The sequence below is a fragment of the Oncorhynchus clarkii genome, chromosome 14, assembly GCF_045791955.1.
Source record: "Oncorhynchus clarkii lewisi isolate Uvic-CL-2024 chromosome 14, UVic_Ocla_1.0, whole genome shotgun sequence".
NCBI classification, from domain to species: Eukaryota; Metazoa; Chordata; class Actinopteri; order Salmoniformes; family Salmonidae; genus Oncorhynchus; species Oncorhynchus clarkii.
Window position 1 is genome coordinate 8,562,501 of NC_092160.1, and position 17,206 is coordinate 8,579,706.

Below are 17,206 nucleotides of genomic sequence, written 5' to 3' on the forward strand. Positions count from 1 at the left end.
TTGTCAGTGCAATTTGTTTGTTATTATCCGGAGCCATAAAACAGATTCATGAGCTCTCTCCATGTCGTTTTGTTTTCTAAATTTGTCATTGCTCTGTTTACAAACTTTATCAGGGTTTGTTTATCCCAAGTTATTAATTAACTGGCCAACAAAGATGTATCACATGGAGCCACATTGAAAAAGTTATAAATTGTTGACAATTACAAAATGGCCGCTCGCAAATACTGTTTGCTTGTCAGATACATTGACCTGATCGAAACAGATGCACTGCTGTGAAAAATGATTTGGCCCTTTTCTAATTTTCTTTGCTTTTACATATTTTTTTTTTATACTTGAATTATTATATCTTCAACCAAAACCATGTGTGAACAAATAACACAACAATTACGTATTTCATAAACAAAGTAATGCAACACCCTATGTCCCTCTGTGAAAAAAGTAATTGCCCCCTTACACGCAATAACTGGTTGTACCACCTTAAGCTGCAATGACTCCAAGCAAACGCTTCCTGTAGTTGTTGATCAGTCTCTCACATCGCTGTTTTGTCCCACTTCCGTGCAGAACTGCTATAACTCAGCGACATTTGTGGGTTTTCAAGCATGAACTGTTCGTTTCAAGTCCTGCCACATCTCAATTGGGATTAGGTCTGGACTTTGGCTAGGCCATTCCAAAACTTCAAATGTGTTTCTTTTTAGCCATTTTCATGTAGACTTGATTTGTGTTTTTTGATAAGTGTCTTGCTGCATGTCCCAGCTGCGCTTCAGCACACAGACGGATGGCCTGACATTCTCCTGTAGAATTCTGATACAGAGCAGAATTCATGGTTCCTTGTGTTAAGGCAAGTCGTCCAGGTCCTGATGCAGCAAAACATCCCCAAACCATCACACTACCAACACCATGCTTGACCGTTGGTATAAGGTTCTTACCTTGGAAAGTGAGCAATCACTGCAGCTGTTCACCCCATGTTAGTAGCCACATGTACATTGTCAAATCAAAACCCAACCTTCATGTACACATTGATGCACGGATGTTCCAAACTCAGTTTTAATCAAGACTGACTTTATGACCAAAATGATTCTATTTACAATTTGTAGTCAATTTTGACACTATAAAAGGGATTTGTTGCTTTTTAAAGGCATGTTGTTGTTGTTGTTGCAATAATCACTGATCAGGCTTTGAAGTCTGAAAATTCCCTTTTTGTTTGAGATTGAACCACAACCATGCATAATGCACATTCACTAATAATGACTAACTTCTTGTAGTAGGCATGATAGAAAATGAACACCGGTATAGAAAATGAACACAGGTCTCATAAACAATCTCTCAAGCACAAGCCCACGTGTTAGTGAGTAGCCAGCTATTTCAGCCAACTTGGATCTATTTGCTAGTTAACAAGGTAGAACAGTTTAATTGTTATAAACACACCCATCTGTCCGTCTCCAACTGCTTGAACAGCATGCTAGCCTGTCCACTTTGTTCAGATGTTTAAATCGAGTGGCATACATGATTTCTCAGAACATGTCGCCAATTCCTTATCTAATTGTGTTTTGTGCTTATTGCGCTTTTATAAAACAGACGAGACAGCTTGTATAACAGTCTTTGGCTAAAATGCTGTTAGCGGTACGTGGTACCGCAATACTGTGCGACACAAACTGAGTATTACATTTCCAGAATCAATGTTCCTTGGTACTCCTGTTTTTGCAGTGCCTGCTTTGTGCACAATTTGAGGAGTTAACCTTTCTAACCCTTTTAATGTTTTAACGCAATGGAGAGGTCAAATGCTTTTTTTAAGAACTTCGGTCCGTGGACTACGCCATGTGGCGTCAAGTGATGCTGGAGATGGTGGGTCTGGGCAGGTGTGATGTAGTTGTTGTTTGTAAGTATGTCTTGTATTATTTATAAAATAAAAAAGGATAACTTCCTCTATTCCAGTAAAATAATGTCTCAATGTGTTTTCGTTGTCCTAATGACCGATTCTGTTGGACCAAACCTCAAATGCAAATAGTGAGTTGTCGGATATTATTCATCCTGATCAGACAGGTTTTTTCATGGAAGATACATTGGATATAAGACAAGTATTTTAATCAATAAAATGCTATGAAAAATCTAGGAAACCAGGTCTGGTATTCATAGCAGATTTTGAAGGCTTTTGATCAAGTACGACTAGAATTAATATATAAATGTCTAGACCATTTTAATTTTGTAGAATGTCTTATACAATGGGTTAAAGTTATGTATAAGTAACCCCAGGTGTAAAATAGTAAATAATGGCTACTTCTAAACTGTCGAGGAGTAAAACAAGGTTGCCCACTGTCGGCATATCTATCTATTATGGCCATCAATTTTAGCTATTAAAATCAGATCCAACAACAATATAGATTGGCTTGAAATCCAGGACTTAAAAACAAATGCAAATAGTCTGTGTAGACATTTGATTAGATGCTTGGGGGAAGAAGCTGTTTAGAAGCCTCTTGGACCTAGACTTGGCGCTCCGGTACCGATTGCCGTGCGGTAGCAGAGAGAACAGTCTATGACTAGGATGGCTGGAGGCCTTCCTGTGACACCGCCTGGTATAGAGTTCCTGGATGGCAGGAAACTTGGCCCCAGTGATGTACTGGGCCGTACGCACTACCCTCAGTAGTGCCTTGTGGTCGGAGGACGAGCAGTTGTCATACCCGGCAGTGATGCAACCTGTCAGGATGCTCTCGATGGTACAGCTGTAGAACCTTTTGAGGATCTGAGGACCCATGCCAAGTGTTTTCAGTCTCCTGAGGCGGGAATAGGTTTTGTCGTGCCCTCTTCACGACTGTCTTGGTGTGCTTGGACCATGATAGTTTGTTGGTGATGTGGATGCCAAGGAACTTGAAGCTCTCAACCTGCTCAATTACAGCCCCGTCGATGAGAATGGGGGCGTGCTCGGTCCTGCTTTTCCTGTAGTCCACAATCATCTTCTTTGTCTTGATCATGTTGAGGGAGAGGTTGTCCTGGCACAACACGGCCAAGTCTCTACACTCCCTATAGGCTAACTTGTCGGTGATCAGGCCTACCACTGTTGTGTCGTCGTTGAAACTTTATGCCTGGCCGTACAGTCATGATTGTGCAGGAGGGGACTGAGCACGCACCGCTGAAGGGCCTTCGTGTTGAGGATCAGCGTGGCGGATGTGTTGTTACCTACCCTTACCCATCAGGAAGTCCAGGATCCAGTTGCAGAGGGAGGTGTTTACTCCCAGGGTCCTTAGCTTAGTAATGAGCTTTGAGGGCACTATGGTGTTGAACACTGAGCTGTAGTCAATGAATAGCATTCTCACATAGGTGTTCCTTTTGTCCAGGTGGGAAAGGGCAGTGTGGAGTGCAATAGAGATTGCATCATCTGGAACTGTTGGGGCGGTATGCAAATTGGAGTGGGTCTAGGGTTTCTGGGATAATGGTGTTGACGTGAGCCATGACCAGCCTTTCAAAGCACTTCATGGCTACGGACTTGAGTGCTACGGGTCGGTAGTCATTTCGGCAGGTTACCTTAGTCACTGTGCTTAAGAACAAACACTATGGTGGTCTGCTTGAGACATGTTGGTATTAGACTCGGACAGGGGGAGGTTGACAATGTCAGTGAAGACACTTGCCAGTTAGTCAGCGCATGCTTGGAGTACATGTATGTCCTGGTAATCCGTCTGGCCCTGCAGCCTTGTGAATGTTGACCTGTTTAAAGGTCTTACTCACATCGGCTGCAGAGAGCGTGATCACACGGTTGTCCAGAACAGCTGATGCTCTCATGCATGTTTCTGTGTTACTTGCCTCAGCCAGCATAGAAGTAATTTAGCTCGTCTGCTAGGCCTGTGTCACTGGGCAGCTCTGAAATAATATGGTTAAATTCAAATATTTGTATTTAAATCATTTTGTATATTCATGGAATAATTCTTTTTTTAAGATGTGTATCTTTGTTAATGATATTACGAATGGGAAAGGTGGAATTATGTCACGTGCAGTTAAACACACATACAGTGGGGAGAACAAGTATTTGATACACTGCCGATTTTGCAGGTTTTCCTACTTACAAAGCATGTAGAGGTCTGTAATTTTTATCATAGGTACACTTCAACTGTGAGAGACGGAATCTAAAACAAAAATCCAGAAAATCACATTGTATGACTTTTAAGTAGTTCATTTGCATTTTATTGCATGACATAAGTATTTGATCACCTACCAACCAGTAAGAATTCCGGCTCTCACAGACCTGTTTAGTTTTTCTTTAAGAAGCCCTCCTGTTCTCCACTCATTACCTGTATTAACTGCACCTGTTTGAACTCGTTACCTGTATAAAAGACACCTGTCCACACACTCAAATCAAACAGACTCCAACCTCTCCACAATGGCCAAGACCAGAGAGCTGTGTAAGGACATCAGGTAGACCTGCACAAGGCTGGGATGGGTTACAGGACAATAGGCAAGCAGCTTGGTGAGAAGACAACTGTTGGCGCAATTATTGGAAAATGGAAGAAGTTCAAGATGAGGGTCAATCACACTCAGTCTGGGGCTCCATGCATGATCTCACCTTGTGGGGCATCAATGATCATGAGGAAGGTGATGGATCAGCCCAGAACTACACGGCAGGACCTGGTCAATGACCTGAAGAGAGCTGGGACCACAGTCTCAAAGAAAACCATTAGTAACACACTACGCCGTCATGGATTAAAATCCTGCAGCGCACGCAAGGTCCCCCTGCTCAAGCCAGCGCATGTCCAGGCCCATCTGAAGTTTGCCAATGACCATCTGGATGGTCCAGAGGAGGAATGGGAGAAGGTCATGTGGTCTGATGAGACAAAAATAGAGCTTTTTGTTCTAAACTCCACTCGCCGTGTTTGTAGGAAGAAGGATGATTACAACCCCAAGAACACCATCCCAACCGTGAAGCATGGAGGTGGAAACATCATTCTTTGGGGATGCTTTTCTGCAAAGGGGACAGGACGACTGCACCGTATTGAGGGGAGGATGGATGGGGCCATGTATCGCAAGATCTTGGCCAACAACCTCCTTCCCTCAGTAAGAGCATTGAAGATGGGTCGTGGCTGGGTCTTCCAGCATGACAATGACCCGAAACACACAGTCAGGGCAACTAAGGAGTAAGAAGCGTCTCAAGGTCCTGGAGTAGCCTAGCCAGTCTCCAGACCTGAACCCAATAGAAAATCTTTGGAGGTCCGTATTGCCCAGCGACAGCCCCGAAACCTGAAGGATCTGGATAAGGTCTGTATGGAGGAGTGGGCTAAAATCCCTGCTGCAGTGTGTGCAAACTTGGTCAAGAACTACAGGGAAACGTATGATCTCTGTAATTGCAAACAAAGGTTTCTGTACCAAATATTAAGTTCTGCTTTTCTGATGTATCAAATACTTATGTCATGCAATAAAATGCAAATGAATTACTTAAAAATCATACAATGTGATTTTCTGGATTTTTGTTTTAGATTCCATCTCTCACAGTTGAAGTGTACCTATGATAAAAATTACAGATCTCTACATGCTTTGTGTAAAATGTGTAGATCTCCACAAGTCTGGTTCAACCTTGGGAGCAATTTCCAAATGCCTGAAGGTACCACGTTCATCTGTACAAACAATAGTACGCAAGTATTAACACAGTATAATCGTACTTTTTGGAGAAATGTCCTCTGGTCTGATGAAACAAAAATAGAACTGTTTGGCCATAATGACCATTGTTATCTTTGGAGGAGAATAGGGGAGGCTTTATGTGGATATATTGAAGCAACATCTCAAGACATCAGTTAAAGCTTGGTCGCAAATGGGTCTTCCAAATGGACAATGACACCAAGCATACTTCCAAAGTTGTGGCAAAATGGCTTAAGGACAACAAAGTCAAGGTATTGGAGTGTCCATCACAAAGCCCTGACCTCAATCCCATAGTAAAAGTGTGGGCAGAACTAAAAAAGCGTGTGCGAGCAAGGAGGCCTACAAACCTGACTCAGTTACACCTGCTCTGTCAGGAGGAATGGGCCAAAATTCACCCAGCTTATTGTGGGAAGCTTGTGGAAGGCTTCCTGAAACGTTTGACCCAAGTTAAACAATTTAAAGGCAATGCTACCAAATACTAAACTTCTGACCCACTGGGAATGTGATGAAAGAAATAAAAGCATCATCTCTTATTATTCTGACATTTCACATTCTTAAAATAAACTGACCTAAGACATGGAATCTTTACTAGGATTAAATGTCAGGATTTGTGAAAAACTGAGTTTAAATGTATTTGGCTACGGTGTATATGAACTTCCGACTTCGACTGTATACTGAACAACCACAGACCAAGTGTATCCACTCCTACCCAGGACTTCCACATCCGGCATCTTCATCTTTATTTATTTTACCTTTATTTAACTAGGCAAGTCAGTTGAGAACAAATTCTTATTTTCAATGACGTGACGGCCTAGGAACAGTGGGTTAACTGTACCTTCTCAGCTCGGGGGTTTGAACTTGCAACCTTCCGGTTACTAGTCCAACGCTCTAACCACTAGGCTACCCTGCCGCCCCTGTGGGATCATCTGAGACCATCTACCCGGACAGCTGATGAAATTGAGGAGTATTTCAATCTGTAATAAAGCCGTTTTGTGGGACAAACTGGTTATGATTGGCTGGACCTGGCTCCAAAGTGGATGGGACTGTGCCCACCAAAGTTTGTGCCCCTGTCCAGTCATGTGAGGCCTAATTAGGGCCCAATTTATTTATTTCAATTGACTGACTGTAACTCAGTAAAATCGTTGAATTGTTGCATTTATATTTTTGTTCAGTATAGATGTATATCAAATAACTTTTCTTGTCATGTAACTACTGTAAAACAAAATGAAGTGCCAGGTGTGTAAAATGTATTTTTGTCCTCCGAAAGGGAGGGGGGGGGGTGAACAAATAAATAAAATGAATAAATACAATTAAAAATTGTGAGTTGAAACTGCTTGTCATAGAGGAAGAAGTGATCTTGAGAAGGTGCTTGGAAGGTACACACAGCCTACAGTCATTGACCACCGCACAGGAGTGAAGGAACCAAAAAGAACATGAAAACATGTGGGCATAAACACTTTATTCAAAAAATATTGCGATACTTGCAATTGGAATATCGCACAAAAACATACATTTGAATTAATCGGTTTCATTCGATATATCACCCAGCCCCACTTTAAACTACTACTAGTTTGATGGTTGTAGCCATCAGTTGTCCCATTAAAAATCACCCATATTAGCACACTTATTTCATTTCAAACTTCACATTTTTCTAATATAGGCTACTTATCGTAATGAATGATATCAGCAAAATGTGTCGATCATTTGCTGTTTATCGTCCCAGCTCTACCTCAAGGAGCCGTGTGCAACAAGCCATTGTGACAGCACTTACTACTTTTTATGGCATCACGGCTACTAACGCTGTGCAGGACGTCAGACAAACAGATCAGCTAGTACTGTTGGATCATGCAGTGCAAACAAATCAGCAGCGGCATCGTTGAGGGATCACTGATTCCTACAGATAGGCCCCCCCCCCAATCATTAAAAGCAGTAGTTTCTCAGACGACTGATGCCGTTGCTCCTTAGTTATGGGAAGACTCAGCCATGTCTGTTGACAATCGGTCTATTTTTTTCTTAATTATTATGCTTAAGTTCCCATATTACCAGGCAGCTGTTCACACAACAGACAGACCACTCCGTGTGGAGAAATGTCTGAATGCTGCCTGCAACAGACATATCCATGATGGCTGTAGTATGAGGATTAGTAGATGTGACAGATTTAGTCCAGTCAGTGACAGAAAGATTGCTCACCCAATGAATACAAGGACACTGGCAACAGAGATCCTCTTATTCAATAACATGAAGACTTCAATAATATAATGCTAATCTCCTGACATGAAGCTGTTCAGAACATGATGGAACTTTGGAGTTTGATGGTCTCTGTGTTTGTGGTTAATTGGTGGGTTTCATGAGTATAATGATAGTGTGTGTTTTTAAGGGTGGTGGGGTTTGATGGGGTTCATACTGAGTGTGTGTGTATGTGTGTATGTTGACTGGTTTAATAATAATCTCCCCCTCTTCCACAGCTCCCATCCCAGATGGGTTCTCTGCTGGGCTCCAGTCTGGCCCTCTGTTACCTGGACTACGTACAGGATGACTCCGCCTTCCTCCGACTCAACTTCTGGCTGGGCCACGCCCTCCATGAGGGTAAAACCATGAACTAACCATTCACCAACCACTACGTCTTCCCTCATTGTCTCTTATATCGTGAAAGAGGGAAGTATAAAGAAAAAAGCCCAAAACAATCAAATCTGTGTACCCTCCAAATGGACCCTCATCAATTCCCAGTAGGCATAAAGCAATAGTCTGAAAAGCTTTTATGAAAAGAAAGAGTTTTGGTGTCAATGTTGTAGAACTAAAAAATCTGTCTCATCATCACTTATTTAATAAAAAATAAAACATGTTTTTTTTGGGGTGTTTCAGAGTTTCTATACTGCAGCAGGGACGGGAGCTCTGGGAGTTCGTCCGAGGCACTCCACTTCCTCAACAGGTTGCTCTCCACACAGCACTTCCTCCAGGTGAGCCTTAGCCCCCTCATCGCCGCCATCCAGGCCCCTCTCACCTCCCGTTCCCCTCCCCTCTTTGCCAGATCTGTATCTATAAGAGTGGGTTAAACTCTCTCTTTTTTGCTCTCACTTCTCCCCTTCTGTTCATTCATAAATTATGCCACAGTCAAACGCTAATTTGAGATGCATATGTTTTGTCTCCCCCCTCCTCCTCAGGAGGGCTTCTCCAGCACAGAGGGCTTCCTCTACAAGTTCCTGAACGTTTGGGATGGTTCACTCCTCCGCCCCCAGATCCTAGGCTTGCTGAGTGACATCCCTGTGGTCCCCAGTTCCTGTGAGTAGGCCCTGTTTGCTTGGCTGCTTCACGCTCATTTCCTCCAGTCTTTCTTTCCCCTAATTAAACAGATGAACTGTAACGGGGGGAGGGGGGGGGCACGTGACTACGTTTCCCAGGCTTCCTGGCATATGCTGCCAGCTTGCAATGTGCTGGGGATTGCATGGTTAGGAATGTTGAGTTCATTACTCTCCCCATCTCTCCCAGGTATCAGCCAACTTCTGTTTGAGCCCCTCATGCAGCTATTCTTCACCTCCACGCTCTTCTTCAAGGTAATAGTACACAGAATCCCTGGAAATAGATCCTGCTTTGAATCAAACTTAAGAAGATTGCATCATACCACCATATCCATGTACAGTCCAGCTATCAGCAGTCTAATCCCGGGTCGTATTCATTTCATACCAAACAGAAGAAAACGTATTGAAACGGGGAGCAACTACGTTTGACCAAGTTTTGCTACATTGTGCCTTAATGAACATGACCCCGTTGTAGTTCTAACTATCCCTCTTGTTTTTTTTCCACTTTGAATATGTTTAAACTCCAACACCCCTCTGTTGTCTGTCCTCTCTAGTGCAGTGTGATTGACTGTCTGAACAACATGCTGTTGAAGTGGCTGACCTGGCACTCTGTGTATGCCCTGGAGGATGGCCTGGACATCAGTCTAAACAGCCACACACCCATGTGAGTCTCACTGTCCCTGTCCCACTTACTCACTCAGATGCGTCCCTGTCCCACTCACTCGCTCAGATGCATCCCTGTCCCACTCATTCGCTCAGACACGTCCCTGTCCCACTCAGTCACTCACTCACTGTCACTCACTCACACTTCCAGCACCTCAGCCCCGTAACTGTTTTGAGTTAAAGACATACAGTGCATTTGAAAAATATTCAGATCCCTTCCCTTGTTCCACATTTTGTTATGTTACAGCCTTATTCTCAAATGAATTAAATACAAAATGTTACAACAATCTACACACAATATCCCATAATGACAAAGCGAAAACAGGTTTTTAGAAATGTTTGCAAATGTATTAAAAAAAATCAAAAAACAGAAATACCTTATTTACATAAGTATTCAGCTGAGCTCACGTGCATCCTCTTTCAATTGATCATCTTTGAGATGTTTCTACAACTTAATTGGAGTCCACCTGTGGTAAATTCAGTTGATTGGACATGATTTGGAAAGGCACACACCTGTCTATATAAGGTCCCACAGTTGACAGTGCATGTCAGAGCAGAAACCAAGCCATGAGGTCAAAGGAATTGTCCGTATAGCTCCGAGACAGGATTGTGGTGAGGCACAGATCTGGGTAAGGGTACCAAAAAGTTTCTGCAGCATTGACGGTCCCCAAGAACACAGTGGCCCCCATCATTCTTAAATGGAAGAAGTTTGGAACCACCAAGACTCTTCCTAGAGCTTGCCGCCCAGCCAAACTGAGCAATCTGGCGAGAAGGGCTTTGGTCAGGGAGGTGAACAAGAACCCGATGGTCACTCTGACAGAGATGGGAGAACCTTCGAGAAAGACAACCAAGATTTTCTAGTCTGATGAAACCAAGATTGAACTCTTTGGCCTGAATGCTTAGCATCACGTCCATGCTTCTGCATTGCTTGCTGTTTGGGGTTTTAGGCTGGGCTTCTGTACAGCACTTTGTGACATCGGCTGATGTAAAAAGGGCTTTATAAATACATTTGGTTGACTGATTGGAGGAAATCTGGCACCATCCATACGGTGCAGCATGGTGGTGGCAAGATCATGCTGTGGGGATGTTCTTCAGCAGCAGGGACTGGAAGACTAGTCAGGATCAAGGGAGAGATGAACGGAGCAAAGTACAGAGAGATCCTCGATGAAAACCTGCTTCAGGACCTCAGACTGGGGCGAAGGTTCACCTTCCAACAGGACAAAAACCCTAAGCACACAGCCAAGACAACGCAGGAGTGGCTTCGGAGAAAAGTCTCTGAACATCCTTGGACTTGAACCCGATCGAACATCTCTGGAGAGACCTGAAAATAGCTGTGCAGTGACACTCCCCATCCAACCTGACAGAGCTTGAGATTATCTACAAAGGAGAATGGGAGGAACTCCCGAAATACAGGTGTGCCCAACTTGTTGTGTCAGACCCAAGAAGACTCGAGGCTGTAATCACTGCCAAAGTACTGAGTAAAGGGTCTGAATACTTATTAAATGTGATATTTCCGTTTTTTTTTTTTTTTAATCCATTTGCAAAAATGTTTAAAAACCTTTTTGTCATTACGGGGTATTGTGTGTATATTGATGATGGGAAAAATGTATGTAATCCATTTTAGAATTAGGCTGTAATGTAACAATGTGGAAAAAGTCAAAGGGTCAGAATACTTTCGGAATGCACTGTCTTCCTCTCCAGATTTCTAACTCTTCACAAATGCCCAATCCGAACCCATCAAGGTTAAAGAGGTCTCCAATACATTTTTATTCCCTTCCCATTTTCAACTTAATCTCTGGAGGGAAACTCAATGAAACGCGATGCTTAAATCAATGGCTGTAGTGTGTGGTTGGCCGCCTCCTCTCAACCTCCTCGGTATATCCTCAGCACTGTCCTTTGGAACGCAGCATCGGAATGAACTGCAGTGTGTGTGCATCTCATAACGCCCGGCCACATTGCTTCACACTCAGCGCTGATTTGGTTATAGTCTTTTATTGCATTAACCAAGATCTGAAGGAGAAATTCATATGATCCAAGGGCAAAGACCCCGTTTTGACCGGTCTCAGTAGTCCCATGCATCATTGCGACTCATGCGCTTCCCTCATATTATGGCCAGTGTTTTGTGTTGTATAAAGGTTTACAGTATGTAAGTACCCTGCCTTCCCAGGAACATGACTCTGTCTGGCTTCATGGACTCTGTCATGGAGCTGGTGCGTTTCGTGGGCCGCCTGGCCACAGTGGGGCTGCAGCTAGAGGGCTGCCACTCCCTGCTCCTCAGCTTCATCCTGGACTTCTACGAGACGGTAATCAATCCAGATTATGCCAATACATTTCATTTAATACATAAAGAAAATACAAATACCGTGCACTCCTCTAGTGATCACAAAGGAAAATGTTTGATCTTTATAAGCAGTTGATCATCGTAATCGCATTCATTACAAGCAGAATGCACTATGTCAGTTTTTATATATTCATGCTCCATTTAGAAAAAGAGACTTAAGATATTCGTTCTGTGGTGTTGACGTGTGTGTCCCTGTGCCTCGGTGCGTGCCGTGCAGGTGTGTAACATGTTCCTGAAGTACGGGCTCCCCCTCGTGGTCATGCCCCCTGCGGGAGTGTTCTACCCGGCCCTGTTCGCCACCGACCCCGTCAGCGTGGACCGCCTCAGCTACATCATGTACAGGTGGGGAGGAGTGGTGACGTCAACCCCGTTACGGTCATGTCAACACCAGGTCTGACGGCGTTGATGCTGGGACTCGACACCATCACGTTAGCATGTCATCTTTCACTCACAAACCATCACTGTAATGTCGTGTGCAAAGCATCAACATGGATGTCAAACTTTATCATATATATATATATATATTATATTATATTATATTATATTATATTATATTATATTTGAAGTGAATGGTAACCAGTCTTGATGCAGCACGCCAGAACATTGCATTTATGATTCATGATAATGAAGGGTCCAGGATGCAGAATTGCACTAAGATCCATTTTCCCGGAGAAAGTGTTTTAAGGCCATGAAGAATGCAAACGGCATGCATTACTGAAGCATGAATATCTTGTCGCACAAATTGCTTGTATCCTCTGTATACTGAGTATAACAGTTCAACCAAGTGCTACACATAAAACATACCTCTATAGCATGACAAAAGAGCACTGCTTTTAATAAAACAGGCCAAAGATCTGGTCTGATATACATTTACTGCGACTATGGTTGTTGTTTTATTTATCGTAAAATATTCTGCTTGCAATAAATGGCCTTTAGGATAGATGTTGTTTACATAACATGGAAAGCAATGTGGTTGTTTTTCTACCCTTAAACAGACGACTAAGGTCATTGCTGTTTTTTCAGATACAAGACAAATCTGACCTCTGCTAAGTGTCAACAACAGGAGACCAAGGTAATGAAAGTTCTCACTTTAAGATACGTTTTCTGCTTTGTATGTTTAAGTGTTTTTGCATAATCAAGCCATTCAAGGCTCCTCAAGTGGCCACTTCTACCCGTCCACATGATGAACAAAACTATTAGAATTAAGTGCTGATAAAGAAAAGCCAATTTAGGTGGTTACTTGTTCAAACCAAAAACACATAAATTACATTTTTTATTTTGTATGCCAATTCTAGTGTATGAAGGAAATTTTATTTTCAAGTAGGTGCTGCCAATTACACTGAACAAAAATATACAGTATGTAAATGTAATATTTCATTTTTTAAAATTTTGAATAGATTTGCAAAAATGTCTAAACCTGTTTTTGCTTTGTCATTATGGGGCATAAAAAGCTTATTTCTCTCAAATTTTGTGCGCAAATTTGTTTACATCCCTGTTAGTGAGCATTTCTCCTTTGCCAAGATAATCCATCCACCTGACAGATGTGGCATATCAAGAAGCTGATTAACAGCATTATCTTTACACAGGTGCACCTTGTGCTGGGGACAAAAGACCACTCTAAAATGTGCGGTTTTGTCATGCAGCACAATACCACAGATGTCTTAAGCTTTGGGGAACGTGCTATTGGCATGCTGATTGCAGGAATGTCCACCAGAGCTATTGCCAGATAATTGAATGCTAATGTCTCTACCATAAGCCGCCTCCAACATAATATCAGAGAGTTTGGCAGTGCGTCCAATCGTCTTCCCAACCGCAGACCACGTGTAACCATGCCAGCCCAGGACTTACACATCCGGCATCTTCACCTGCGGGATCATCTGAGACCAGCCAACCGGACAGCTGATGAAACTAGGTTTGCACAACCAAAGAATTTCTGCACAAACTGTCAGAAACCGTCTCTGGGAAGCTCATCTGCATGCTTGTCGTCCTCACCAGGGTCTTGACCTGACTGCAGTTTGGCGTCGTAACCGCCTTAAGTTGGCAAATGCTCACCTTCGATGGCCACTGGCACAATGAAGTGTGCTCTTCACTGATGAATCCCGGTTTCAACTGTATTGGGCAGATGGCAGACAGCGTGTATGGCATTGTATGGGCAAGCGGTTTTGGCTGATGGCAACGTTGTGAACAAAGTGCCTCATGGTGGCGGTAGGGTTATGGTATGGGCATGCATAAGCTACGGGCAATGAACGCAATTGCTACCCGGACTATTTGCATTGTGTGCCCCCCCTAAACCCTATTTTACGCTACTGCTACTCTGTTCATCATATATGCATAGTCACTTTAACCATATCTACATGTACATACTACCTCAATCAGCCTGACTAACCGGTGTCTGTATGTAGCCTCGCTACTTTTATAGCCTCACTACTGTATATAGCCTGTCTTTTTACTGTTGTTTTATTTCTTTACCTACCTATTGTTCACCTAATACCTTTCTTGCACTATTGGTTAGAGCCTGTAAGTAAGCATTTCACTGTATTCAGCGCAAGTGACAAACTTTGATTTGATTTATTCATCCTCCGCCATCACTGCATGTTTCAGAATGATAATGCACGGCCCCATGTTGCAAGGATCTGTACACAATTCCTAGAAGCTGAAAATGTCCCAGTTCTTCCATGGCCTGCAGAGTCATGTTTTGGAATGCTCTGGATCGATGTGTACAACGGCGTGTTCCAGTTCCCGTCAATTTCCAGCATCTTTTAATAGCCTTTGAAGAGGAGTGGGATAACATTCCACAGGCCACAATCAACAGCCTGATCAACTCTATGCGAAGGAGATGTCGCGCTGCATGAGGCAAATGTTGGTCACACCAGATATGGACTGGTTTTCTGATCCACGCTCCTACCTTTTTTATGTATCTGTGACCAATAGATGCATATCTGTATTCCTAGTCATGTGAAATCCATAGATTATGGCCTAATTAATTCATTAATATTAACGGATTTCCTTATATGAACTGTGACTCATTTACATACTGTATATTTTTGTTCAGTGTGTGTCTCTGGGTTGAGACACGCAATATGTTTATCCCAAATGTCAGACTTAACAAGAAAAATGGATCCGATAAACGGCATGTAGATTGGTGCAAACATTGGAGATAATGGACCCCAAGATTTAACCACGCAAAACCCGACCCTGTGAAATTCCACAAGATGGGCTATTCATTTAGCATGTGCCACAAGCTGATTAAGTGTTTAAACTATATCTCCATTGCTCCCTTTTCCCCTCTTCTTTCTTGTCATCCCCCGATTGCAGCAGGCATTTCACATCAGCAGGCAGACGTGCCAGGAGTTTAACCACTACCTGCTCTTCATGGTGAGCTGCCTGTGGAACTCCAAGATGTTCTTGCCAGGCATGGCCATCGAGGTAGACCAGGAGCTCTTGGCTCTCAGCAAAGTGCCCGAGCCCTGGACCAGCTTTGACCTCAACCACCACCCTGCCTTCCTGGGCTGTGCCCTCGACTTTCACCACAAGGTGAGTTTAGATTTAATTCATTTTCGTGATCATTTGATTTGCATTGTGATTTACATATTGAAATTTGCCAGGCATTTTATAATGTTCACATCTGTGAAACTAATATATATATTGTATATAATTTCCATAAATGTCCACATAACTGTTTTTTAAATGTATTTTATTTAACCTTTATTTAACTAGGCAAGTCAGTTATTAAGAACGAATTCTTATTTACTATGACGGGCTAGGAACAGTGGGTTAACTGCCTTGTTCAGGGGCAGAACGACAGATTTTTACCTTGTCAGCTCAGGGTTTCGATCTAGCAACCTTTCAGTTACTGCCTCAACGCTCTGACCACTAGGCTACCTGTGCTCAGTTTATATATGAAGTCTAATTTCCAAACTTCAAGAGAGCAGCCATCCTCTCCAGTTGAGTTAATCAAGTTTAAGGTCGGACAAGGGGATGAATGTGGTATAAATGTATATTTCATAGAAGATCAGAATCACAGTTTATTATTCATGGGTGTTGCATGAGACTTGAGTTTTCATCATGTTAAATAATCCAAGTACCTTTTGGTCCGAAACCGCTGCAACACTGTTCTACTGAGGGGGGTAACTGTTGAATATGAATAATTCTCTCTTTATCAGTGTTGGCCAGAGAGGAAGGACATAGACTTCAATTCCATAAAGGTACCACAGTCTTATTACTTCTTCCGTTTTTTTTGTAATGTACGTGCACTGATGTGCGTTTGAAGTGTGCCATTCATTTTTCATTATCATTTCTATTGATCAGCGAGCCACAGGCTCAGGTATGGGAGTCCTGGATGGCCTGTATGTAGTTGATGGTCTGTAAAGCTGTCTGTCTTTCTGTCTGTAGGCGGCGAAGCCGTGGAACTGGTACATGGAGTTCCTCTTCTCTCAGGGCTTTCAGGGCCTCCAACAGTTTGTCCAAAGTAGCATCAACCGGCGCGCTGTGGCTGGGATCAGTGGCCAAAGAGGCAGCCAGCCCACAAGCAGGTAAACCACATGCCTAACGGGAGGATGAAACAGAAAACACAAAAGACTCTGACACTTCTCCCTGTTGTAAAATACTTGTACATATTTTATCTCTTGCCATATTCTCCAAGGAAAGATTCACAAGAGACTTGAGTGTCTTTTTCTCTGTAAATAGCCACTATTTTTAATCCTGACTGCATTTTATTTAGTTTTGTCCATATTTGAATTATGCTTGGTGCTGTCTGTTTTCTTCTATAGCTTACCTATCTATATCATTTCGGTGCAACTTGCACATTAATAAGAATGCATTTTATCTCATTTGTATTTTTTTGGACAAAAGCATCCCCCTGATCTGTTAGTAAATTTAAAATGTGAATATCCTTTCTATTAAAAACCATTTGTAGAATTCATTAAGGGTGAAATCATCAGCGTCTATTGCAGTTATTGTCTCCACCATCTGGAAAACAACATTTTCCCTTAATTGAGGGTTCCATCTGGATAGTTAATACACTCTCCAGCTACAGTACCTTGGAACATGCTGGGTTGCAGGGCAACCAGACACACCCTCCATTCTCACTGTGCCACCACAGACTTTCCCCTCTGAGCACCACCATTACTGACAATGGGGTTAACAGGTCTGCTGTGTTTACACTGCATGTATTATAGCTGTATTCGTGTCAATTTGAGTCAATTATTTCAGCACATTGCTTATTTTCTTTTTCAACGTAGTAGTAGACCAATGTCAATGTAATGGTCAATTTCACATACATTGCTGACTG

At 42.7% G+C, this 17,206-nt stretch overlaps 1 protein-coding gene across 2 annotated transcripts in view; it reads left to right on the plus strand.

Annotated features, from left to right (window-relative positions):
• LOC139365950 (centromere protein I-like) overlaps positions 1-16,852 on the plus strand; it is a 23,917-nt gene extending 7,065 nt beyond the window's left edge. For both annotated transcript variants that reach the window (XM_071103012.1, XM_071103013.1), the window contains exons 10-20: positions 8,082-8,202; positions 8,479-8,573; positions 8,778-8,895; positions 9,103-9,167; positions 9,467-9,576; positions 11,743-11,878; positions 12,134-12,258; positions 12,940-12,988; positions 15,232-15,450; positions 16,080-16,121; positions 16,309-16,852. In XM_071103012.1, the coding sequence (XP_070959113.1) occupies positions 8,082-8,202; positions 8,479-8,573; positions 8,778-8,895; positions 9,103-9,167; positions 9,467-9,576; positions 11,743-11,878; positions 12,134-12,258; positions 12,940-12,988; positions 15,232-15,450; positions 16,080-16,121; positions 16,309-16,452 (1,224 nt within the window). In that variant the 3' untranslated portion in view covers positions 16,453-16,852. The remainder of the gene's footprint in view (positions 1-8,081; positions 8,203-8,478; positions 8,574-8,777; positions 8,896-9,102; positions 9,168-9,466; positions 9,577-11,742; positions 11,879-12,133; positions 12,259-12,939; positions 12,989-15,231; positions 15,451-16,079; positions 16,122-16,308) is intronic.
• Positions 16,853-17,206: the final 354 nt, after the last annotated feature.